Genomic DNA, 26,907 nt, shown 5'->3' on the forward strand with positions numbered 1-26,907 from the left:
AGTAAAGGTAGGTGATGATGTATAGACCACAAGGTGTAGTAAAGGTAGGTGATGATGATGTATAGACCACAAGGTGTAGTAAAGGTAGGTGATGATGTATAGATGACAAGGTGTAGTAAAGGTAGGTGATGATGTATAGATCACAAGGTGTAGTAAAGGTAGGTGATGATGTATAGATCACAAGGTGTAGTAAAGGTAGGTGATGATGTATAGATGATGAGGTGTAGTAAAGGTAGGTGATGATGTATAGATGATGTGCTCTTTCCAATATGTATTTTCCGTTCTCATTGATGACAAAAATGTATTTATTTTCAGTCATGTAACCATTAATTAACAAAGAACAATGTCAGACCATTCAAAAACTACTGTGAGCTGAATAGATTTCTGTGCTGATCTCAAGAGAATGTCCTCTTTGTTTATAGACTTGTGTGACCTGGTCTCTGTTTGTGAGCCTTGATCTATCCTCATTGGTGATGGACGGAGTATAGTTTTGATTTATAAATATCCCGTATGCATTGTATTTATAGTGATTGAACGAATATGTCTCGACTAAGATCAAATATGTTTTATTATTTCAGCCATTGACCACCTGTCGACCAGGCATTGGTAACCACATCATCATGTTTAATGTAGAAGGCAGTGGTATGGTCAAATGTCCACCAGGCTCTAACCTCACAGGCTGTACCTACAGGGATAGGTAAATGTCAAGGTCACATTGTCTGTCTGTAGTGTTAAGGTTAGGTCCTAATTCTGAGGTCAGTGTCACATTTTCCACCATTAAGTAATTCCTTCAGTTAATATTAAAGTAACCTGAATAATTTCAAGATTAGATATCAGACAAGTGTCAAGGTCAGACCTCCAGTCTCCAAGTAAATGTCAAGGTCATATATTTTCCCCCGCGATCTATTTCACGGTCAACTATCTAGTCCAAGAATAAATGTGACGGTCAGACCACCAGCTCTAAAACCACATCAATAACATATTTTTAGTTTCATCTTTTCGTTTGAAAGCTGAGAATCAAGATTAAAACTACAGCAACAGAAGTAATTGTGAAGTTCAAATAACCAGTATCATTGGTAAATGTCACATACTTTTTTGTATTTTGGTTTGTTTACATTATAGCTGTGAGGGTTAATTGATGTATTGCGATTGGAATAACACCCACCTATTGTAAGATAGAAAATGAATCACATGAACGTCTGTTGTTTCAAACAAGAACATCTCACTAAATACAAAATTCAATGCAATATTAGTCAGAACAAAATAAACATACCATTCTGAAATCTGTCAAATATTGAAGCACGAAAAAATCAATAACATAGCTTAACTCCATTAAGTCTGATTAGAATTTGCAAAGACTTTATGAACAATAACCCTTTTCTGGTTAAGATGTCTTATAGATTTAAAAAAGAGAAGAAACCAGATAAAGGAATTTGTAATTTCCTCTAATTACTAACTTACATACTAATTTATATCCATATCGTACATTATATTAATTTATGTACATATCATACATTATATTAATTTATGTGCATATTGTACATTCCTATTCTTTTATCATAGAGGTTACTATCCTGTATCCTCTGGTAACCACAAGTTTATGACGGCTACTGGAGAAGCCACCCAGATCCGCTACAATACAGGCACATGTAGTTTATTGCATAGCTGTCAGTCCTGTACCCTTCAGGCCAGGTGTAAGAGTAAGTATACCATAATGTCATCCTATATGTTCATTCAATTGCGAGTACAGTGACAATTCTGATAGATAGTGTAAGTCTTGTATAATCAAGTCCAGATGTAAGTGTGAGTACAGTGACAATTCTGATAGATAGTGTAAGTCTTGTATAATCAAGTCCAGATGTAAGTGTGAGTACAGTGACAATTCTGATAGATAGTGTAAGTCTTGTATAATCAAGGCCAGATGTAAGTGTGAGTATAGTGACAATTCTGATAGATAGTGTAAGTCTTGCATAATCAAGGCCAGATGTAAGTGTGAGTACTGTCAGTCCTGTAATCTTCACATGTTAAAGTGAGTACAATCTCTGTCATACGTCGAAAGCCAAATGTGAGAGTGAGAACTGTCAGTCCTGTCCTCTCCGGACCAGGTTCAATTGTAAGTACATTTGATGAATGCTCTTTTCTTATTATAAATGCTAAGATACATTCAATCTTTTATAGAATTTGATTGTGGGTGTCAAAATGGAGGTCATTGTCACATGATCACTGGAGAGTGCATTTGTACCCAAGGTTACTATGGCGAGAAGTGTGAAAACTTTGATTATTGTGGCTACTATGAAACACACAACAACGTAACTGCGTGCGGTGCTGGAGGTAAGTTGGAGATGGTACGCTTCCTTCAAATGTACCTGACAGGTTATTACATTTGTGTATCAATACAGTAAAAAAAAGGCGGATTGACGTGAACTTTTTGCTCTCTCACACTTAAATAATTTTAGCAAATTAATCACTGATGAGTTATTATTCTTATTTGATCTGTATTAGGTATGATGCACAAAGGTTTTTAGATGGATTTTTGTTTTAGAATTTCATTTTTTAAACTAATTATGGTGTCTATCACTACTCATTACATTTAGGAATCACTCTTCTGATACCATTACAACATGTACATGTTAAATTACCACATCTATCATCTTCTTAGTTCATTTTTCTAATTTATACTGATCAATGTTCGATACATTTGGTTGACCAGGTATTGAAGCTGTCACATTTAACTGTGAGATATGATAGTCAATGTGACTTTTTATTTTGACATTTAATCGTTTTTAAGTCGCACCGTCAGTGGTTTTATCAATATAGACTTACTTTCAAACTGTTTCTTTCTTGCATGACCCGTTTTAGATTTAATACCAAATTGAATTTATCAAAGAGGTTGTCAAAACAGGTCTCAAAGACTTTGTAAAGGCCTTCACTTTCAATTAAAATCTTGGTGATGTCTTGTCTTTTAAATAAACAGAAATTAATTGACTTATTGAAAGTACCCAACAGTGTTAGAAAAGAAAGGCAAGGATGCATCAATCTTTCATTAACTGTTATTTTGCCTCAATTTTATTGCATTTGTATTCGAATTAGGATTCTGTTAATATGTTGGTATTTAATTTGTTGTATTTATACCCAATGGCATTGCTTTAAAATAGAAATGGTATGGAGAATTAATTACAGGAGAAAACATCAGAATAGAGATATTGATAGGACATCATGAATATCTCATATCAAATCAAGAGCGAAACACTTCCTGTTTATAGAACATTTACACATCAGATGTTAATTTACCATGAATACTACTGTTAACAGGAATATGTAGCGCCATTCCTCAGGAGGAAATTAAGGCGTATGGAGGAGACAACGCTGGAGACACTTGTGTATTTCCATTTCAGTACGGAACAAATTCTTACGGATCCTGTATCCAATCGAACAGTGTAAGTCTTCAAAAATACACTTGTTTCTGAGGATTGGTATATTATCATGCCCGCAGGTTAATTTATTAATCAAGGTGTTTGATTTCAGATTTGAAATTCACATACCCTGGTATAGAATAGTATAACTTCCTACCCTAAAGCTCTCATCCATTTCTATGGTTCCAAAGAATGACGACTATTAATGTGAGATATATGTTTGTTTTAGAAAAGTAAATTTCTATATTATTTAATCAGGTGATATTTTTCATACATTTCCCCAACCATTTCTATTGATTGGTTTTCAAAGAATGAAGACAATATTAAGGTGAAATATTTGTTATCACACAAGTTTTATCTTCCTAAAGAGTTTATTTGTGGAAGCAGCATTTGTGATCAGATTCCCTTCAACGTTGTGTCACCAGCCTCAGCTGACAATTGGGATGTACGGGGTTACCTTTCATGTTGTATTACATTGATCTGAGATATCAGTCATGTTTTAAAGTCTCGTGTGTATATTTTACAGGACGTGATGCCACATATTTCTTTGTTACATAGGTTGGTCCTCCCTTTGCTTGTGGTACAAAGTTTGATGGCCAGAGGGATGGATATATAGATTTGGGCCTGTGGAGTCCAGGGACCCAGTATACCATTGCTGCCTGGGTGAGACCTGACGTGGCTGACGTAACTAGACGTGTGAGTTACTTGTCCTGTAATCAAACTGGATCTGTAATCTTGTAAAGAACAACATTTGGCTTATATCATTTAGTTATTCACAACATGAAACATGTATTTGTCTGGTACCATTCTCTCAAAGATTTTTATCAATAATAATTAGTCTACAATGGCAGGAAGTATTTTCATATCTTACTTATCCCTATAGTCTTTGTTCCTTTCACCACCGACAGCGAAATAAACATGTACATGGTATTTGACTAAGAAAATACCAACATGTGTAAAGAATCATAATCCAAACTCAAAATCAATAAAACTAGGATGAAATATGAACAAAGGAAAGATTTACACGAAAACTCCTGAAAATATACAAGCAGAATAAGACCAAGTGTTTGGGAATAGTAAGTGTCTTCTGCTTCATCCATAACACCTGCCATGTAAATATTGGTCAATTCAAGTAATGTCCTGTTTCCAAATAATAAGGTATAGAACAACGGACCCAACAGGCAAACTAACAAGCATCAAACATTCCAGCTTCGTATTGTACAAAGGAATTGAATATTTCTAAAATAAGATCACAATAACAACCAACTTCCCCAAAAATTTTCATCAACCTGCATCTCTCGAAACCCTGTATTGTGTGTTTTTCTGTCTGATATTAAGCATAGACTCTTGAATATTGAATTAACCGCGACTCCATAAGCTGCTGCTGCAGAGGTGTTGCTATCCATAAATGGATAATTCATAATAAGCAGATTAAGATAATCACACTTGTCAAACAGCTTGGTGTAAAGCTGTCCTTGCAGGTTTTGATGTAGGAAAAGATTGTGATAAGCGTCTGATGTAGAAGAGTCTGTCATGTCGTTGATTTCCAATTTTGATTGGTTTATACGATGGACAATGTCAATAAGTAACTTGTTGTTGAAAGACAGGCTGTTAACACTATATCTGAAAGCGAAACTCAGGAAGGACTTTGAAAAGTTCTTTGTAACCTGTTTTGATAAGGTCTTCAATAAAATAAATTTCGTACTCTAAATTCGAAGAGATGAAGGTCACTTATCTATGGGTATGTGTATGAGGTTCAGGGTTGGTAAAAAGCGTAGTTATCAAAGAAAGAAATAAGTTTTGATATTAACTACAAAATTTGGGGTTGGAAGAGGTGATGACAGATATGTTAAACTTATATGAAACAATGATCCTATACCTGTGTATGCCATACAAAAACTACGAGTCCTGACCAGAAGATCTTGTAAGAAACTAAAAAAAAAAGAAAAAAGAAAAAAAATCTTGAATTTTTCTGCCCATGCCATGAGCTACAACTGTATGAAATGAAGAATATAACCAGCTGATGGTTGGATATTAATCAGCAACCTCTGTTAACAAACAAACTGTTGTAATGTGAAGCCCGTGGTAAAGTGAATTGCTGTTCACTTCACCATTATGGTATTTTGACCCCAGTTCATTTCCCCATGCTTCACAATACCATGCTACACTGTGCATTTTATCATTGTGTTGATTTAATATCTCTGTATTTAGACTATTGTAGGTGGTGTTGGAGACTGTAAAGACTTCGGGCTGTATCATTTTGAGAATTTTTGGGCGTATTATCGAGGACAAGGTGCTGATAGTATTTGTACACGAGGATTGTCGGCTGTGGACAAGATCCAAACGGGGCAGTGGTATCTTATTGCTTCAATAAAAAACGACACTCATGTCACACTTTATGTCAATGGGAAACTGAGATCTATACGGGTTAGTACCAAGTGCTTAGGGATGGATCAGGCTAACATAACAACATTTTGTGTTTCATGTCCTACCACCCAATGGTGGATCTCCCTGAAGATCAGTTCCTCTTGTTATAACTGCCAATAACAATAATCAATGTTATCAAAAAACTTATTCAATTGCTGTGAGATTTGAATAATGAATATTTTCAATATATCCATGAATCAAGTTTGCATTTGAGTTTTTGTTAAATTTTTTTCTCTCGTTACAATTTCTTTATACAGTCATTGAGGTAAATCCTTTTCTCAAACTTTCTTTTTATGAATATCATCCCTCTATTGACAAAACAAGAAAAAGAAACATGCTTTTTAATGATATTCTACATATTTCATGTAAAAGTCAATCATATAACTGTAAAACATTGGTCTTTTTTTAAAGGCTAGCCCCAACGCCCTTCCAACAACAGGAGGATTGTGGATAGGTGGCGAGGAGTGCTGTGAACAGGGCAGGTTCAAGGGCATGATCAAAGTAATCATATTTAAAATAGAGTCACCTCCACAATATTGTGGCTTTTTTTATTGATGAAGGTACAATTAAGTCAAGGTCCTTTTTATAACATTTAGTAATTATTTCTGAACTGAAATTTCAAAGTAACACTATTCACTCTGAGGAATATCGCCTGCATTCTGTGATAAATTGCTTACAATGTTTTATTCTTTAGAATAGACGATGCTTGATATATTGGCGTATGAGACATACATATAAAAGCATTATTTATTGATTTCATTTTTTATTTGAATTTCAGTCAGTAAAGATCTGGAAGAGGGCTTTGTCTCCATCAGATTTGAAAAAAAGTATGGAAACACAGAGTGCAGCTTACTATACAGTAAGTAGGAAATCACTGAGGTCATTTAAAACCAAAAGTATATACAGCCACAATTTGACTTATGAATGCAACAAAATTATTTCAAATGTTACCATGGTTACAATACAGCAATCCAGTAATTCCCTGGGATTTCCAACATTCATTGCCTTATAATCTTTGCTGCCCTAAATGTACAGAAATAGGCCTTTTTGTAGACTAGGTTCAAAATCCTGAAACTTTTATTGATGGAATGATAAACCAGCTTCTCTTCAGACCGTTAGTAACCCTTACTGGGTTCCTTACACAAACTTTCAAACGTTACATTACTTTTCTATCCTTAATGACACACCAAGCAGTGAAATGGTGTAAAGTTGAAATCATAATGTATTTTGATAGAATGAAGCTCAGACACAAGGCCTGGTTGGATATTGGGAGCTGGGAGAGGTGTTACCACCCCCTTGTGTTGGTTTAGATCACGGCGGAGAGGATTGGATCCTAGACCAATCTAGTACCATTATCATCTCAGGTATACATAGTCACATGATATCATGTAGGTTTAGACAGAGAAATGAGGGATGTCTTTTTATACATTAAGAGCACATAAGGAAGTAACATATTTTCTGTTGATAAGCTGACAAACTTCAGACTTATTGTATTATGTGAATAATCATGCTTTAAAAAAAATCAATAGAAAATAATCAGATGTTAGCAGTCAAGAGTTTTACTTCATCTTGACTTACATTGACTCCCAAATGAAGACATCTGCCACATAACTGTAAGTTTTATAAATTCAGCACATATTCTATGCTCTCCCTTCAGGAAGCATAAAGTCACTTTGTCCATTTGTCTGTCTGTCTGTTCGTCCGTCCATCCATCCATTCGTCATAATTTTGTTTAGAACATATCACAAAAACTGTAAGAGGTATCAACATGAATTAAGGTAGATACTTGTAAATCTTGATAAGGAGAAGTGCAGTATACAAGAACCATAACTCTCTTTTACATAATTTACATGTTATTGAAACATGATGTGTACATTGGTCTTACTAAGAGAATGTGCAGTATACCAAATTCAGGGCCTGCAACTTCTTAATTACAGAGTTATTGCCCTTTGATTGAATTTTGTGTTCAAAAAAGTCGTTTTCTGGGAGGATTCATCAGTTTCACTGATACTCTTGTTTAGAATATGTAATCGCTGAAGCAAAACGGCAAATATCAATTAACGAAATAACAAAAATGTGCATAACACTTCAGACTCCAACTTTATTTTGTGGGTGACTCAGCCATGAAGGAGTTTATATAGTGGAAAGATTATTGTATTAAATAGAGCTATAATGCTCACCATACAGTGCCATCTGAAATGTGCTGGAGCTCCAAAGAGGGCAGTCTATGGTAAAATTGATCAAGTTTTGTTCATTTTTTAGGTAGCCATTGTAATATCAGCCAGTTCACAGTACCAGAAAACACTGTTGTATTTGTTAAACCATGGAATGGATCAACAGGTGGCACACTCCAGATCCAAGCCAAGGTCAGTCGCATCTGCACATTATTTGGTTCAAATATGTATATGATAAGTGTAAAAGTCAGGCCAAAACAATATTGAAATGTTCAAATAAAACTGAACTAATATTGTAAAGATGGATTATTGTTGTATTTGAGGATTAAATATTATCTAAAAAAATGCATCACTTGAAAAAATGAAAACCGATTATCAATTATATCAGATACCTAACACCAGTGTAAGGTTTAACATATTTGATACGAAACATAAGAAAATTATGGGGAGCGTGTAGTGTGATTTATATGTGACACCATCAGAATGTTACTATTCACTCTTCATGACATGTCTGACTTGATCATACAGAATATTCTGATTGCTGGCACACTAAATGCTCATGCAGCTGGATACAAAGGTGGATCTATACCTGGGGCAGGGGCTTCAGGCCAACAAGGGGAGTCCTACCCAGGTATGTTGGTGTAAATGTATTTATGTAGAGGTGGAGCTATACCTGGGGCAGGGGCTTCAGGCCAACAAGGGGAGCCCTACCCAGGTATGTTGGTGTAAATGTATTTATGTAGAGGTGGAGCTATACCTGGGGCCGGGGCTTCAGGCCAACAAGGGGAGTCCTAACCAGGTATGTTGGTGTAAATGTATAGAGGTTCAGGCCAACAAGGGGAGTCCTAACCAGGTATGTTGGTGTAAATGTATTTATGTATAGAGGTTGAGCTATACCATGGACAGGGACTTCAGGCCAACAAGGGGAGTCCTTGAGGGGTCGGAGTAAAATCATTATTTAGAGGGGTGAAAAAACCCCTCAATTTATAAATGTAGGGTGGAGCTATACCTGGGACAGGGACTTCAGGCCAACAAGGGGAGTCCTACCCAGGTATGTTGGTGTAAATGTATTTATGTAGAGGTGGAGCTATACCTGGGGCAGGGGCTTCAGGCCAACAAGGGGAGTCCTACCCAGGTATGTTGGTGTAAATGTATTTATGTAGAGGTGGAGCTATACCTGGGACAGGGGCTTCAGGCCAACAAGGGGAGTCCTACCCAGGTATGTCGGAGTAAAATCATTATTTATATATAGAGGTGGAGCTATACCTGGGGCAGGGGCTTCAGGCCAACAAGGGGAGTCCTACCCAGGTATGTTGGTGTAAATGTATTTATGTATAGAGGTGGAGCTATACCTGGGACAGGGGCTTCAGGCCAACAAGGGGAGTCCTACCCAGGTATGTTAGTGTAAATTTATTTATGTAGAGGTGGAGCTATACCTTAGGGCATATGCATGTACATCTCCTAAATCAATGTATAGTTTACATTGCAGGGTGTAATTCTGTCTTAGAGTTTATATAAGGTACATCCCTGATGGTCACTCAATGCCCTTCTAGTTTGTTGTAAGGCATATAGAAGGACCATATACAAAATTTATAACCACACTCACAGATTGTTGAAAGATCATAAGCCTAGAAGGTTGATTTCCCGGTGTCATCCGGCTGTACACTATCCATTGGAAATACACAGACAATAAAGTTCTATGGACAATGTCCATAGAGAAGCCATGCACTTCATAGACAATGTCCATGAACTTCCTGGATTTGTCTGTAAATTTCATGGACACGTCAAAGTCCATGGACAATGTCCATGGAGTAGCTATCGGCCAGTAATAGTTCTATTTGTAATAAGTATGAGCTATTTTTTTTCAGTGTGTGATATCAATAATTAAATGCTAGTCAATTAACTGAGGCTAAGGTTTTACAAGAGGATATATTCCATGATGTATTTCCAGGTTTAGGAAAGACAAAAACCAGTGACAACAGGGGAGGCGGAGGAGGGGGACAGGGAGGCACCAAATCATCAGACCATCGTGGCAGACCAGGGGGAGGGGGAGGATATGGTAACCCAGCGTAAGTCTTCTAACATACTGTATATTACAGATATTTTGTTAAAAATATTTGACCAGAGGAACTGTCTGTTATTTGACTATATATTAAAGCTCAAGGCATCAGTGATACTTCAGGGGTTATGATCAGTATCGCACTGTTCAACCCTGGAACACTACATGGCCAAAATTGAAGGCACAAGTAAAGTAATTTGATTGGTCTAGACTGGATTCAGGGGGGAAAAACTGACCAATCATAGGCTAATACATTCCTTTGAAGATTACAAAGAAGTGACACCCAACTTCAAAATCATTACAATATACAGTTATGTGACCTCGAGATTCATTTGATGTACATCAAAGCATCAAACAAGTCTTGTCCACAAGGTGTTGCACAAGGAACTTTCAATTTTGAACGCCAGTTTCACTATTAAACATATTTGTAGGAATACATTTCAGAGTCGAATCATGATCCCACTTGTGATAGGTGTATACATACAGGTTTACCATAATCAAATTGTAATTATTATCATGTTAAGCAAAAGATTCATGTGTTACTATGAAAAGATAGTTATTCACACAAGTATTCACTGGCTTGTATCTAATGATAGAAGATCAAATCGACATGTGTCTTGGACTTGTCATTTGTGTGCAATTCAATTGCTTAACTTAATCTAATTCCAAATTGTGCTGAATGTGCTGTTGACTTGTGTTTTTTGTACAATCTTTGATCAAGTTTTGTCTCTTCAGGTCATATAATAGGAACATTGGAAATCAGGCCAATGGGTATGGAAGCTCTGGCCAAGTGTATGGAGATGAAACACTTAGTGACCTGTACTTAGGGTCTGGAGGCGGTAGTGGGGGCAGTGCTACAAACCTAACCATTAACCCTCCAGGTAAATACAACAGTTTTTGTACAGACCTTTCTGTTCACCCTCCAGGTAAATACTGTACAGTTTCTGTACAGACCTCTCTGTTCACCCTCCTGGTAAATACTGTACAGTTTCTGTACAGACCTCTCTGTTCACCCTCCAGGTGAATGTTATACAGTTTCTGTACAGACCTCTCTGTTCACCCTCCTGGTAAATACTGTACAGTTTCTGTACAGACCTCTCTGTTCACCCTCCAGGTGAATGTTATACAGTTTCTGTAGAGAACTGTCTGTTCACCCTCCAGTTAATACTTTACAGTTTCTGTACAGACCTCCCTGTTCACCCTCCAGGCAAATACTATACAGTCTCCGTACAGACCTCTCTGTTCACCCTCCAGGCAAATACTGTACAGTCTCTGTACAGACCTCTCTGTTCACCCTCCTGGTAAATACTATACAGTTTCTTCTCTACAAACCTCCCCTTTATACCCCTCCATGTAAATAGATATACAGTTTCTCTACAAACTCCCCCTTTATACCCCACTCCTTGTAAATAGATATACAGTTTCTGTACAGACCTCCGCTTTATACCCCCCTCCTTGTAAATAGATATAATTTCTCTACAAACCTACCTTTTATACCCATCCTTGTAAATAGATATACAGTTTCTCTACAAACCTCCCCTTTATACCCCTCCTTGTAAATAGATATACAGTTTCTATACAAACCTCCCCTTTATACCCCTCCTTGTAAATAGATATACAGTTTCTCTACAAACCTCCCCTTTATACCCCTCCTTGTAAATAGATATACAGTTTCTGTACAGACCTCCCTGTTCACCTGTTAACCCTCCTCGTAGATATCTATACTAATTAAGGTGAGTCATCAGACAAAAACAGTTAGAGATCACCACCAAAATCATAATCCAAACTCAAATTCAATAAAACCACGGAAAATTTGAACAAAAGAAAGATTTACATGGAAACTCATGAAAACATTCAAGAACAAAACCAGATGCTTCAAAAGAGTAAGTGTTTTCTGCTTCATCGATGACAACTGCCGTATAATTCTTGATCAATCAAACATACCCTCACTTTACTTTCCCATAATTTTCATCAACCTACACCTTTTGAAACGCTGTGTAATGAGTCTTTCTATCAGTTAATGACTTCATGCATGAAAATTGTGATAATAGGAACAGGCCCTTGAATATTGAATCAACTTCATCAGTTTAATTACAATATGTTGGGGTGCTGGGACAGTGATGTTTGTTGTAACCTACATGCGAAGCTTTAAATCGTCAAATTGTGCCTCGGTTCAGAATACACATATATATTTGACATTATTCTAAAATTATCAAGTATATAAGAATTATGAAATTCATTGAATGATGGAATTTATTCTCATGCAGGTGGTAAGGGAGGGAATGGTGGAGGAGCCATCAGTCTGAAAGCGGAGCTAAGTGTGAAGATCTCAGGCAAAATTACAGCAACAGGGGAGCCTGGACAGGGTGATAGCACATACAGGTAAAGTAACCATTGTAAAGGTGTACAGTACATACAGGTAAAGTAACCATTGTAAAGGTGTACAGTACATACAGGTGAAATGACCATTGTAAAGGTGTACAGTACATACAGGTAAATAACCATTGTAAAGGTGTACAGTACATACAGGTGAAATGACCATTGTAAAGGTGTACAGTACATACAGGTAAAGTGACCATTGTAAATGTGTACTGTACATACAGGTAAAGTGACCATTGTAAATGTGTATAGTACATACAGGTAAAGTGACCATTGTAAAGGTGTATGGTACATACAGGTAAAGTGACCATTGTAAAGGTGTACAGTACATACAAGTAAAATAACCATTGTAAAGGTGTAAAGTACATACATGTAAAGTAACTTTTGTAAAGGTGTACAGTACATACAGGTAAAGTAACCATTGTTATGGTGTACAGTACATACAGGTAAGAGAACCATTGTAAAGGTGTTAAGTACATACAGTACATACAGGTAAATAACCATTGTAAAGGTGTACAGTACATACAGGTAAAGTGACCATTGTAAAGGTGTACAGTACATTCAGGTAAATAACCATTGTTAAGGTGTACAGTACATTCAGGTAAATAACCATTGTAAAGGTATACAGTACATTCAGGTAAAGTGACCATTGTAAAGGTGTACAGTACATACAGGTAAAGTAACCATTGTAAAGGTGTAAAGTACATACAGGTAAAGTGACCATTGTAAAGGTGTACAGTACATACAAGTAAAATAACCATTGTAAAGGTGTAAAGTACATACAGGTAAAGTGACCATTGTAAAGGTGTACAGTACATACAGGTAAAGTAACCATTGTTATGGTGTACAGTACATACAGGTAAAATAACCATTGTAAAGGTGTACAGTACATACAGGTAAAGTAACCATTGTTATGGTGTACAGTACATACAGGTAAAGTAACCATTGTAATGGTGTACAGTACATACAGGTAAATTAACCATTGTAAAGGTGTACAGTACATACAGGTGAAGTAACCATTGTAAAGGTGTACAGCAGTTCATTCAGGGAAATGACTGTATGACAAGAATTTTAAAACCAGTAACAAATGTTTTTCAAATGATTTTTGCCCCATTTTCTCATTCCTTTAATGATCTTGACCTCATGTCTGGAACGCAATGAGTTTACAAAACAATGCATACATAATACTTCAATGCAATTTATGATAGTGTTTGTTTCACTAATCCTGTTACCTCTACTTTTGAGAAGTTTCCTAGTACATGCTCTCCCATCCTCTCCTCCAATGGATAAGTAAAGACCATTTTATTGTCATAAGTGTTTTTTATCCGACATTTTGAAAAAAGGCAGAAATGTTTGAATTTGTATTAGTAGTTGTTTTGATATTTTCATGAATCAAACGAGCCACGTCAGGGTGATCTGACTCCTTATAAACCAAAATCTATAGTCATTGCAAGCTTTGTAGAGAACATGCCAATACTTGGTTTCTTCTGATATCGAGTATCTGTATGTATGTGGAAATAAGGCTTTACAGTGCCATTTTAGAGCTTTGCAATTAAAAAAGGGAGCAGAAATTTATCATTACTTCAAATTTTGGTTTACATAGACGTGGTTGCTGGTTTAGAGCCATCTAAATAAAACATGTGAACATCAGGCGATCTGTACACTGCTCTACATTATTCTACGCACAAAAATTTATTTGGTGATAAAGCATGGTTAGACAGTTTGCAAAATAATGTCGGTTTAATTTTAGTATTGTAATATTGCTTCAAAAGTCTATGCCTATACAGATGTATAAAGGTAGACTATGTGATTTCAAAACCAATTTGTTTTAAAACCATCAACAGTTGGTGTCCTCCTCCATGCACCTCCATCTCTTCTCGAACTGGCAGAGGAAAATGTTCTAGTCTCAATGTAACTGCATGTTGGGACGAGTCTGGAGCCGGGGGCGGAGGCAGTGGCGGAAGTATCTTTATATCGGCAAAATCTATTGCCATAAGTAAGTATTTATAATATTGGTAAATACACCATTCAAAAGTGCAAACAATGAAATTGCCAAAGGGATCTTTATATTGTCAGTTTTATTTTTTTTGTGACTGTACTTGTCTGAATATTTACCAGATAGGGTTGGATTTTTAGTACATTTTTGTTCAACTTTTCAACCCAAATCCTTGGAATCCTGGTACATAAATTCATTATTACTTATATCATGTAATGGTGTACTCTATACAACATTGACATACTATGATGCAAAATGTTTTTTAATTTTGTATGTTCAAATTCAAAATATGTTGTAATTCAAATTAATGAAATATTTTCTTTTCCTTGAAATGAATTTTTTACCATGAAACATGAAAACATTAGTGAAATAACTTTATATTGTGATGCTATATACCAAAATACAGAGGTGAACCAAACAAAATGGAAGGGAGAGGGGGAGGGGTGAACATCCTCCTATATCCCAAAATAACAGAGTTTTGCCTTAATAAAGGATTTAAGTTAAACACTAAAATGATAGGCACCTATAAAATAGACTGAACATAACGATGATAAAACTTTTCCTAGATTTTACATATTGATGTTGTGTATTTTGTTTCTACTACAGTATACCTTAATTGGATAATGAACAAACGGTTATTGTAATATTGTGGACAGAAGGAGTCTCATACAAATCATGCATCAGAAACAAAATGTCTGTGATTTTATTGTTAAAAGGCAGACATCAATCAACAGAAATATGATGACAATCCTCAATACTTCAGAAGTAATCATCACTTTCACTGTCTGCACCCCTGGAACATTTGATGACAAAAGTGAAGGCACATACAAAGTAATTTGGTTGGTTCTGAGAGGAGACATTATTGAAGATTACAGAGGAGCAACACCCAACTTCAAATCCATTACAATATAGCGTTATGCAACATTGAGATTCGTCTGATATACATCAAAGGATCAAACTCGTCTTTTTGTCTTGTTCACAAACTTCAATTTTGCCATTACATGTTCCAGGGGTACAGAGAGCGAAAGTAACTGTAACCCCTTGAGTATCGAGGATGTGTTTAGGCTGGATGTCAGAGGTGATATCTGAGATGAACTGTTTCATATAAATTTCTGGCTATTGACTTTTCACTGTTGCACCAATGTCTTGTTCAGGTGAGAGGGGAGGATGGAGGCTCGATGTGTCCGGAGGCGTCGGAGGTTATGCCCCTTTCAATAATAAAGGGGGAACAGGTGGAAGTGGGCGTGTCCGGTTAGAGTATATCACATATACAGGAAATACAAGATACTACAGTCCTGTCTCCAAAATATACTCTTCTGCTACACTTCAAAATGAGTTTATGGTAAGTCAACTTAGCACAAAAATAAACCAGTTTATTATTTATTTGACAATTTTATTCAAAGCACCATTTGGCCCATTGTATTTTCCTTACCTCTGCCATTGATTGTAGTATACATGATTGCTACCGTAACAGACCTGGACTTGTATTGGTCTAATTGTTTATGTTAATGGGACAATCAGATGGTAACAAGTGGTGACACTTCTAGTCCCCGCAGTTTGCGGCCCATGCCACGTTTTGATTCATGCAAATAGTGGCATGTTTCAGAAAATACTCTGTACTTGATGTTCTTTCAAAATCATCAGATATAGAAAAATCACAACATTTAATGAATTTTGAGGATAGTGCACCTCCCTATCTAGAGTTTGACATTTTTTTCAATCACATTGGAATTTTCTTATTCAATTTGTAAGCTTCCAAATTTAGGCCCAATGCATCACTAGCAAGTCCTAGAAGGACGAAACAGCTGTATGATGTAGCATCACTGACGAGTCCTAGAAGGACGAAACAGCTATATGATGTAGCATCACTGACGAGTCTTAGAAGGACAAAACAGCTGTATGATGTAGCATCACTGACGAGTCCTAGAAGGACGAAACTGCTGTATGATGTATCATCACTGACGAGTCCTAGAAGGACGAAACTGCTGTATGACACAGCTGAATTCATTGCTCACCTCTGCTCTACCTAACTCTAAATTTGTATTCAAATGTGCTATTCACTTAATAATGTCAAGTACCATCTTACTACCGATGAAGGGAAGGTGTGAACGACACACTTACTATAGTATTGAACAAAGTATTGATACTATTGTATTGAAGTATTCAAATAACCGAGTCAAGTATACAACGACCTCTGTGATTGGTCGGGGGCGGAGTTTAGACAACCTGAATAGTTGATCTGACACCCAATTTGTTCCGGTAGGCGGAGTTAATGTACACTACCAGTTACATAACAATTACTAAGTAATCGCTGGAAAAATGTCCGACGACGACAACAGTACGCAAAATTTTCTTCGACGAAATTATGTCCGATACGAACGATATGGGGAATCCTGTTTTTGTACAAGGCGATGTGGTTGTGATGGATAATTGTGGATTCCATCACCATAGACAGGGAGAGCGCATTTTAAGAAATATGCTGAAAGAATATGGCGTGTCCCTGGTTTTTCAGCCGCCTCATTCCCCGGAATACAACGTAACTGAATATGTATTCAATGTCATGAGACAGAGGCTTCGGGCAAATACCCGACTTGTGTCAGAATTTCTGGACCTTGCAGTAGTAAATGCTCTAGATATTCCGCCCAACCAACTTCAAAGTTTTTTCACATGTTGCGGATATGTATAATTTTCGATGGAAAGATAAAAAATAAAATAAAAAATATATGGGACCGCAGAATTCCTTTATTTTTTAATGCAGTATGAATTATCGGCATATATCATGAGGTCCCAGGTAATTCGTAATTCTTTGTTACATATAATAGAGCTTGGGCTTAAACCGAAATATTTTGAGCCAACCCTCCCCCCCCCTCCCTTTCAAAAAAATAAATAAATAAAACTAGTACAGAATGACTATATGACTATATTCACTGTTAAGATGTTATGAATTCTCCAGTCCCAGTGATCTAACCTGTTGATATATATTTTGTACGTAAATTAGTTTAGTACTGAGTAACTTTCGTTTTCTCGTTGTACCATCGATGGAAAAGCAAGGTATCATTGGGTGTAGAACGAAACAAATGGGACAACCCAATTAGGTCTGATCTGAAGCCACCTGTGACTTGGACTCTTCCAATTAACCTCTCGCGACAGTCGAGTGTTTGTAAAATGCCGATGTCTGCACAGTATTTTTTCACCTGGCTCCACCCACAATCGATCTAGACTTGGCTCTGCCAATCAGAGAGCTTGTTGCATAAATTTAAGGAATTCGATTGGTGAAGTACTTCAGTACAATACTATCAATACTTTGTTCAGTACTACAGTACTTGAAACGTTCACACCTTCCCTTCATCGGTAGTAAACCTGGTACTAACAAATAATGTACATTCTAGCTGCCTGGCAGGTAAGTTAATCCAGTGTTACTGACCACTCTTGTCATCATCGACACTTTGTTCTGTTAAAGTTTTCATTTTTAAATCTGAATTGGAAAACAAAGAATATTTCTGATTAATCCTACAGGATCTGAGTCAGGCTGGCCAAAAACTTATTGACCTATCATCTACGCAGTATGGTAACGAGGTTTTGCGCGGCTGCTTTGTGGACAATACTACCTACAGGATGTTATCAGTCCCAGTCACTCTGTCTAGCACTGACAAACAACGTTTGACTCAAGACAAGTGCATCAGAGCATGCAGGTATTGATGATAGAATACAATGTCACTGCAGTGAATGTGTATCAGTATATTTATATAAAATCTGTCGAGTGACAGACCTCCTCGCAAGTAAGTGTCATTAAAATATGTTACATTTACAGATGTACTATTTTAAACTACCAAGGACAGATAACTCTAACATACATGTTGGTATCGTTAAAGATATCTCTTTCAAGACAAAGGGCCTTGATGGGATATATATTAAAAATACTGACAAGTTGGACAAAATATGAACACCAGGTGTTATGAGCATCAAACATGTCAAGCTTTACTATAATATTGATAGTGGTAGGAGGAGTCATTGTTTACTTTAGAATAAAAGCATATTGATAGGTAAAATCAGGAGTTTGTCACACTAACCAAGAACAATATCGTCCAAGAAGGAGTTTGTCACACCAACCAAGAACAATATCGTCCAAGGAGGAGTTTGTCACACCAACCAAGAACAGTATCGTCCAAGAACGAGTTTGTCACACCAACCAAGAACAGTATCCAAGAACGAGTTTGTCACACCAACCAAGAACAATATCGTCCAAGAAGGAGTTTGTCACACCAACCAAGAACAATATCGTCCAAGGAGGAGTTTGTCACACCAACCAAGAACAATATCGTCCAAGAACGAGTTTGTCACACCAACCAAGAACAGTATCATCCGAGAACGAGTTTGTCACACCAACCAAGAACAATATCGTCCAAGAACGAGTTTGTCACACCAACCAAGAACAATATCGTCCAAAAACGAGTTTGTCACACCAACCAAGAACAATATCATCCAAGAACGAGTTTGTCACACCAACCAAGAACAATATCGTCCAAGAAGGAGTTTGTCACACCAACCAAGAACAGTATCATCCAAGAAGGAGTTTGTCACACCAACCAAGAACAATATCGTCCAAGGAGGAGTTTGTCACACCAACCAAGAACAATAATAATGTCCAAGGATGAGTTTGTCACACCAACCGAGAACAATATCATCCAAGGAGGAAGTGTTAATTAGTGCAATAAAATGGTGGATTGACTGATATTGACAAGCTGGAACTTCAGAAAGTCGGAATTGAGAGAGAAAAAAGCAATAACACTGTAGATATATAGATACAGCATTAGTGACCAAATTCCCTATTAATATACTTAATGTCCTGCTGTGTAGTTTTGATGGGAGGCTGTAGGTATCGCTAGAAAATTTAATAGTTGACACGGCCACAGTTTAGATCTGTACACATATCTTTTAGATTTATCAGTGATCTTTGCATGCTTCTTGACAATAGGTGATTTGCGGTGAGAGTCAATATTAATTAGAAGGGAATGTGACTGTCTGGAAAATAAGTGTTAACCATACCTGATGTAAGGAAATATTATTATATAAATATCTTTCACCTCTCAGCAGCAACCTGTTTGTAAGAAACTTGGCTTGTGAATATCAAATTGATCTAATCATTATTTTCATAAAGTTATATTAATTTTTTAACTACTCAGTTATCTACTCCTTACGTTTTTTTTATTCTAGACTCAAAGGGTACAAGTACTCCGGCACCGAATATCACAACGAGTGTTACTGTGACAACCATTTAAAGATGCAGCTTAAGCGACCCGACAGGTTTGTTTCATAACTGTATTGGCTGTGAGAAGTTAAATACTTATATAATTCATTAAAAGTTTTATATTATATTCAAAAAAAATAATATAAAGACGTGTGCTATTTATTGGCCGGGTTGCACCTAGTGCAAATCCGGGTTATAGTATGGTGAATGGCCGGTGGGGAAAAGGGGTACCAGTTTTGTAGAATGAACTACTGGAGTTTTTGACATAGAAGCTTAAAACTTTGTAGGATGTTTATATATGTGTTGCAGATGTGCACCTTTTATTATGGATTCATTCCAGATGTTTTTTCTTGGTTTTCCGGGCTTTGGAACTTAGTCATTTTCAACAGTCTGGTGTGGAAAAAAACCAAGATGGCAGCCTTTGCCTCTCACATAAATCACCTTGGGGCCCTAAGATGTCCATTGTCTATTTTTTGAACATTTCCAAATCAAAAATGGCTGCAACTTCTTTCTTCAAATGCCCTTCTTCTGCACCAATTCATAAGATACAACCAAATTTTCTCTCTTACAACAAATATTCTGCATACTCAACAAATGAAACACCCTTAACTGTCTTACAAATACCATATAATACTGCACTCATCCCGTAACATTGCACTCATCCCACAACCTGAATACCATGTAACATTGCACTCATCCCGCAACCTGAATACCATGTAACATTGCACTCATCCCGCAACCTGAATACCATGTAACATTGCACTCATCCCGCAACCTGAATACCATGTAACATTGCACTCATCCCGCAACCTGAATACCATGTAACATTGCACTCATCCCGCAACCTGAATACCATGTAACATGAGCTATTCCATTATTGACAGCGAGTGTAACACCCCCTGTACGGGAGATCGTACGCAGATGTGTGGTGGCACGTATCGAATTCTTGTGTTTGGCCCGCCCCCTGGTAGTCCAGCTGTCGGTCACTCCGGAGCTGTGTCGAAGTGTGAGCCCTGGTGTGTTACTGCTGATCAGAATTCAAACACTGTAAGTTGCCTACATATATATTTCTGGTACTCATTTATTTTTAGAAAGTTTGGCTTGTACTGGGCATTGTTTAAAATTATGTGTACTAATGATGTCACAAGGAAAAGTAATTAAAATGAAGAAATTTTACTGCACTTACTCCTTTTTCTCTCTATAGACCTGATTCCTTGGTTTTATGTACGATGTCTGCCGTTCATTAATACATACAACAGAAACCGTCCTTATCTACATTTACTGTAAAAGTGGGCTTTGTATAACATAATTTAAGAACATCTATGGAAATTTCCCGGCTGATCCAAAGATCAAAAAGATCTACACAGATAAGGTTTTATAAAACAAAGGATCGTGATATCACTCTGATTGTGTCAGTTACGGCAATGGATACCTACAATTAATCTGTCTTCGTTTTAGCCGAAATGGGGGCAGTGTTCCTTGACTACCGAGTTTGTCACCTCCTGGCAGATTCACTGTGACTGTCCATCAGGATTCACTGGTGTTGGCTGTGCTGAGGTACGCTGTATACTCTGGGTAGAATATATGACAGGACTAATCCTTACTTAAGGCATCTATTTTGAGTTACATTTCTCAGACATGAAACTATAAGAGTTCTACATAGATATATATCAAGCCAGGGTTACTGTTATTATACTTGTGTGGTGGACAGAGTGAGTTTGGCATCCATATTGGTGACTATATTTCCTCATCCTATCTGCAGTATAGCATTTTAATTAATTGATATTCATACTTGACCTAACTTTTTATAGATCCGTTAATTGGAAAGTTGTGAAAGACATTCAATTATGTGTAGATTTGATTTGAAATGATAATGTTTCACAAAAAGTCCAAGAGAACATTATATACAATATACAATGTTTAGATATGTAGAAGACTGAATTTATCAAAGCGCTTATTACAATAAATTGCAAAGACCATGAATGCCCTTGAAAGTCTTTCAATTTCGGTATCGGGTACATTGATGAGGTCTTGTCTTTGAATTACTTGAGAATACCTACCAGAATTAGAAATCCAGGGCGTGACAGGCTTTCCTATATCGGCGGCTGTATTTAATTTGATCTTTTCCTACAACTATGTCAACATTGACAGCTTACCACCACGCTATATGATAATTGTCAGGATTTTGATTTCCTTATTGTGAATTTTTTATATATGAATAGCAACATGCAATCCCTGCAAATCTTTTGGGTTTACATATTACAATGAAGTTATATATTCTGAGGCCTGTTCCTAGTATCATGATTTTTGTATAAGATATATTGAAAACTGACAAACCAACGACGAGGTTTCGAGAGATACAGGTAGAGTTTAGATTATGATTCTGGTCACATGTTGATGTTTTCTTGTTGTTAATGTTGGTGTTGATAACCTGTTGGTTGTGTGAGGTGTATAACAATGTTAATAACACATAGATGTGTTGCAGGTGTGTGAGTTGTACAATAGTGTTGATAACACGTGGATGTGTTACAGGTGTGTGAGTTGTACAATAGTGTTGATAACACATAGATGTGTTACAGGTGTGTGAGTTGTACAATAGTGTTGATAACAGGTGGATATATTACAGGTGTAGGAAGTGTGCAATAACTGATAACCAGTGAAAGTGTTGCAGGTGTGTGAAATGTACAATAGTGTTGATAACACGTGGATGTGTTACAGGTATGTACAGAGTGGACATGGGGTAGTGCCTGCAGGAGAAACTGTACTTGTAATCAGAACAACACCATATCCTGTCTGCCTCAGACTGGCCAGTGTCAGTGTAAACCAGGTTTCCATGGCACTCAGTGCCAAACGCCCTGCCCTGATGGACACTTTGGAACCAACTGCCTGAGTAGGTTTCCAGCAGCAGTTTTGCTTATTATCGGTTTTATTGAGGTTATACCTACAATGGTTGTGGGATTATTGTACTGTGAATATAGTTGTCTGTATAACACAGAACACATGATTCTAACGCAGAATTGTGCAAAAATGACTTCATTAACAAGTGACCGTCACTAGGCCAACTGGTTTGAATCAAGGATATATCATTGCCTAGTTTGAGGGTAAGACAGAGACTGAATTTTGACCAAATGATGACGAATAAGTTGAAGAATTCAACATTGCTTAACATTTAAGATTATTGACATAAATTACAACTAACCATACCACCCGGTCAAACAGTGTTTATGATTCAGGAAATATCTTAATATGGATTTTCAGACTTATTTTAATATTTAGTAAATAGTTGTGTATACTTGTTTTTGTCTCAACCAGTGTAAATCTACTGAATCTAGTATCAAAATTATTATTTTTGGCAAATGTGAATATGAAGATGTTAAAATAATGATGTATTATTTCCATTGATAATAAGGAACGATCTGATTGTCATTCTTTACAGATTTGTGTAACTGTACAGGTGCGTCCGACTGCGACAAGGCCACAGGAAAGTGTATGTAAGTAGATGATCTGGATTTGAAAGATGAAATATATTTATATACTTAACAAAACAATGAAATTATCACTGAGGGAGTATTTTGCTGTCGTAGAAAGCACCATTTATATGACAAGATGTTCATATACCAAACTGACACAGGTGTTTCAGTGACTAGTCTCGTCACATTCTTCAGGAAAATGGCCAGTATTTTGTAAGTGTGAGCCAGTGAATAATAAAGTGCAAGATACCATATATCATATCTATGTTTTTTTAATTCCTGACATCTTGATAATAGGCAGCACATGTAATCTGATATTATGTTGATTGTAGTTGTCAGCCAGGATGGTACGGCCATAACTGTAATTTCCCCTGTCCACCAGGAGTATGGGGCCGGAACTGTTCGTCGGTGTGTGAATGTGTTCAAGGATCATGTGACCCAGTTGCAGGAACATGTGATTGCAAACCTGGATACAAACTACGTAAATATTTCTACTGGTTTCAACACAATTAAAAATGTATCATTGTCATCTTTGTCTCATTGAGATATATACTTAATACTTTTTATGCTACCAAAGGGAAAGCATATAGTTGCCGCTTTCTCTGTCCATCCATCTGTCCGTCAACCATAGTTTGAGAAGTATGCTTTTTTACTCTTGTGTATATATATATATATATATATAAAGGGATTATCGAGACACTTAAATTTACACCATTGTTCTCGTATTGGATTTATAACTTTGTATTTGTTTTATGTTCTTTGTATGTGATGTAATTAATGTAATACTTGTGTCTTGATAAGGGGACAAGTTGCTCGAAAATTGGACAATTTCTTTGTCATGAAGGTATCACCTTTGTACATGTTTTATAATGAGTGTGAAAGAGGCACATATTTTATAATGAGTGTGTGAAAGAGGCACATGTTTTATAATGAGTGTGTGAAAGAGGCACATATTTTATAATGAGTGTGTGAAAGAGATACTTACGTTCAATCTACTTTGTTTCACAAGTATATTGTTTTATGTTCTATGTATGTGATGTAATTTATGTAATATTTGTGTCTTGATAAAGGGACAAGTTGCTCGAAAATTTGACAATTTCTTTGTCATGAAGGTATGACCTTTGTACATGTTTTATAATGAGTGTGTGAAAGAGATACTTACGTTCAATCCACTTTGTTTCACAAGTATATGTGTTTATAAAGCGTTCTGCACTGACAGTGTTTGTTTATCCACAGCTATGTGTGCTGACACATGTGAACCGGGGGTGTTTGGGCCAAATTGTATGTACATCTGTGACTGTAATGGCCAACGCTGTGATCCGATTTCTGGCGTGTGTGACTGTGACAGTGGCTACACAGGGCACACCTGTGAAAAGGTAAACACTTTGTCCAGACATTTTGTTTTGTCTGATGCTTTCACTGGAAATAGTTTGTTAGTTCAAAAATAATTGTTGATGGAAGTGAATTTTAAAATACTTAATTACAACCAACCATTAATCAGGAAGACTCTTTCAAGGCCTATTCCTTAAGATTGTGTTGCACATACATTGCATGTCAGTAATCCTGTCTGGCAGTTTCAGAAATCTTGAACTTGTATTTAGAATAAGTGGTATATCCATCAACAAGGAAGATAATCCGTGTTCTATAATCAGCATATACTCTTATATTTTTCCTCTATAAGGCAGGTATAGTGTCCAAGTGGCAATGATTTTGTTATATTTGCTAAATATATTTCTAAGAAACCTGTTCATTGTTGACAGCTATGTCCCTATAATACTTACGGGAAGCACTGTGCACAGAGTTGTAACTGCCTCGCTGACTTTGACTGCGACCACCAGACCGGAGCCTGTGTTTGTGGACCAGGTTATCTTGGACCTCACTGTGACCAACCTTGTCCTCAGGGAACGTAAGTGTTATGACAGATAGCTTGTAACCATGGCTAGTAGAGATATTGAAGCTTCCACAATGTAACGCAAATCAATCTGACAAATATAGTGATTAGGGTTGAGGTCAAGGTCATTCTAATATATCCTGTGAATCAGTTGTAAGTAAAAATATTTTCAAAGATATATGTTCTAAATATAATTTTGGGTTCTGTTCTAAAGGATTCTGTTAATTTGTCACATTAAATCTTTGTTCTAGGTATGGTGTGAATTGCCAAAAACACTGCGTCTGTCAGATGAATCAGACAGAGAAATGTGAAACTGATACTGGACTGTGTACGTGTAAACCAGGTTTTCTCGGCGATGACTGTAAACTCTCCTGTCCTATTGGATTTTTCGGTCCAGGCTGTACATCCACCTGTAATTGTCATAACGAGGCTCCCTGTGATAAAGTAAGACCTGGAAAAATCCTTGGGAATAACTGAGGGAATTTGAAACATGTATCAACAGTATATTAGACTCCTTCTATCCTCGACCTCCAGAAAAGTTTTTTAATTATAATTAAGTGCTGTGTGTACTTATTTTAGTGTGTCTACCCCTTTGATACCATGACCGTAAACATTCAAGTTATGATTAAGAATATATACACTGTAGATATGGAACTTTCCATGGTGGAATGAATTGAAAATGATTGCAAAGCTATCCTTTCAAGAGAATACTGCAAAATTCTGTTGCAGATGAGCAAAAACCCTGTGACTTTTTTAATCAGGTCTCATCTCTGATTTATTGACATTTTAAGTCAGACCTTCGTGGGGGCTCTCACTTGTTATTTCTTTACCTTGTAAATAGTACCTACGCTCGTTTGGGCATTTAATTCTGGGAAATTATACCCCCAATTCATTTTATGTTTGTTTTTTGTACTTACATTTGTTACATCATTCCATTTCCATGTTGTTCATAAGTCTATGTACCTGCCAGGGCTTGCCCTGTATGTTTCATTATAAATCAAATTCAAATTTTAAAATGAACAACTGGTGATTATATACAGATATATATGTGATATAATGAAATATATGTGAATTGATTTCTAAAGTTTTCCATGTAAAACAAGTTGTTGGTCAGAAATAAAAGTTAACATGGGCCATGACTTTTTAAGTAGTATTCATGAAATCAGCCTCTAACTCCTAAAGCCCAGAAGTTTTACTTTGACCTCTGGATTGTTTAACCCTTGACCTTACTGATTCTCCTAGGTGACTGGTGCATGTACATGCCCTGCAGGCTGGACAGGACTAGGATGTGAGAATGCCTGTCAGGAGCCTTATTACGGCAACTGTTCGACAGTATGTCCTAACTGCCTGAATGGATTTTGTGACAAAGGCACTGGTCAATGTCGCTCATGCCCTGTACGTATTTAAGTTTAGTTTTAGTATTGGACATGTAACATTTGCCTACCATCATTTATTGGTTATTCTTTCCAAAATTCAACTGTAATACATAATCTATTAGTCACTGTGTTTCTCCTACTTAAAACATAATAATGCTCTTCTGTTTGTTGTTCCAATATTGTGCATGTTCAGTTTTGATATCAAACAGAAATGGACTTTTCAAATCACCATTTGACCAAGGTGCATCATTCATCTGTCAACCTGTCCTTCCTCGGTTTTTGTCCGTACTGAAAGTTTAGGATGGTCCTTTATAGTTCATGTTAAGTTTTGGATTTAAACAGAAATCAAAACTCGTCTAGGATTTTTACAACAAAATATGATAAGTATCTCTATAGAAGTACAACCTGGAGCAGCTCTATATGTGGATTGGGTCTCCCCCATGTTCCTGGCCATGCATTTTTCAATTCTGGACC

At 36.7% G+C, this 26,907-nt stretch overlaps 1 protein-coding gene across 1 annotated transcript in view; it reads left to right on the forward strand.

Moving 5' to 3' along the window:
- LOC132550023 (uncharacterized) overlaps positions 1–26,907 on the forward strand; it is a 54,959-nt gene that overhangs the window by 10,163 nt on the left and 17,889 nt on the right. The window contains exons 8-34 of the mRNA XM_060214022.1: positions 579–697; positions 1,564–1,700; positions 2,179–2,331; positions 3,313–3,437; positions 3,972–4,109; positions 5,625–5,840; positions 6,252–6,341; positions 6,619–6,699; positions 7,075–7,204; positions 8,103–8,206; positions 8,543–8,645; positions 9,966–10,083; positions 10,809–10,954; positions 12,341–12,455; positions 14,297–14,448; positions 15,603–15,790; positions 17,965–18,140; positions 19,663–19,752; positions 20,581–20,743; positions 21,155–21,253; positions 22,415–22,586; positions 23,133–23,187; positions 23,499–23,647; positions 24,403–24,542; positions 24,927–25,072; positions 25,309–25,501; positions 26,300–26,452. Of these exons, the coding sequence (XP_060070005.1) occupies positions 579–697; positions 1,564–1,700; positions 2,179–2,331; positions 3,313–3,437; positions 3,972–4,109; positions 5,625–5,840; positions 6,252–6,341; positions 6,619–6,699; positions 7,075–7,204; positions 8,103–8,206; positions 8,543–8,645; positions 9,966–10,083; positions 10,809–10,954; positions 12,341–12,455; positions 14,297–14,448; positions 15,603–15,790; positions 17,965–18,140; positions 19,663–19,752; positions 20,581–20,743; positions 21,155–21,253; positions 22,415–22,586; positions 23,133–23,187; positions 23,499–23,647; positions 24,403–24,542; positions 24,927–25,072; positions 25,309–25,501; positions 26,300–26,452 (3,651 nt within the window). The remainder of the gene's footprint in view (positions 1–578; positions 698–1,563; positions 1,701–2,178; positions 2,332–3,312; positions 3,438–3,971; positions 4,110–5,624; positions 5,841–6,251; positions 6,342–6,618; positions 6,700–7,074; positions 7,205–8,102; positions 8,207–8,542; positions 8,646–9,965; positions 10,084–10,808; positions 10,955–12,340; positions 12,456–14,296; positions 14,449–15,602; positions 15,791–17,964; positions 18,141–19,662; positions 19,753–20,580; positions 20,744–21,154; positions 21,254–22,414; positions 22,587–23,132; positions 23,188–23,498; positions 23,648–24,402; positions 24,543–24,926; positions 25,073–25,308; positions 25,502–26,299; positions 26,453–26,907) is intronic.

The sequence above is a fragment of the Ylistrum balloti genome, unplaced genomic scaffold (genome assembly GCF_031769215.1).
Source record: "Ylistrum balloti isolate Yb309-2 unplaced genomic scaffold, AGI_CSIRO_Ybal_v1 Utg369622, whole genome shotgun sequence".
Lineage (NCBI taxonomy): Eukaryota > Metazoa > Mollusca > Bivalvia > Pectinida > Pectinidae > Ylistrum > Ylistrum balloti.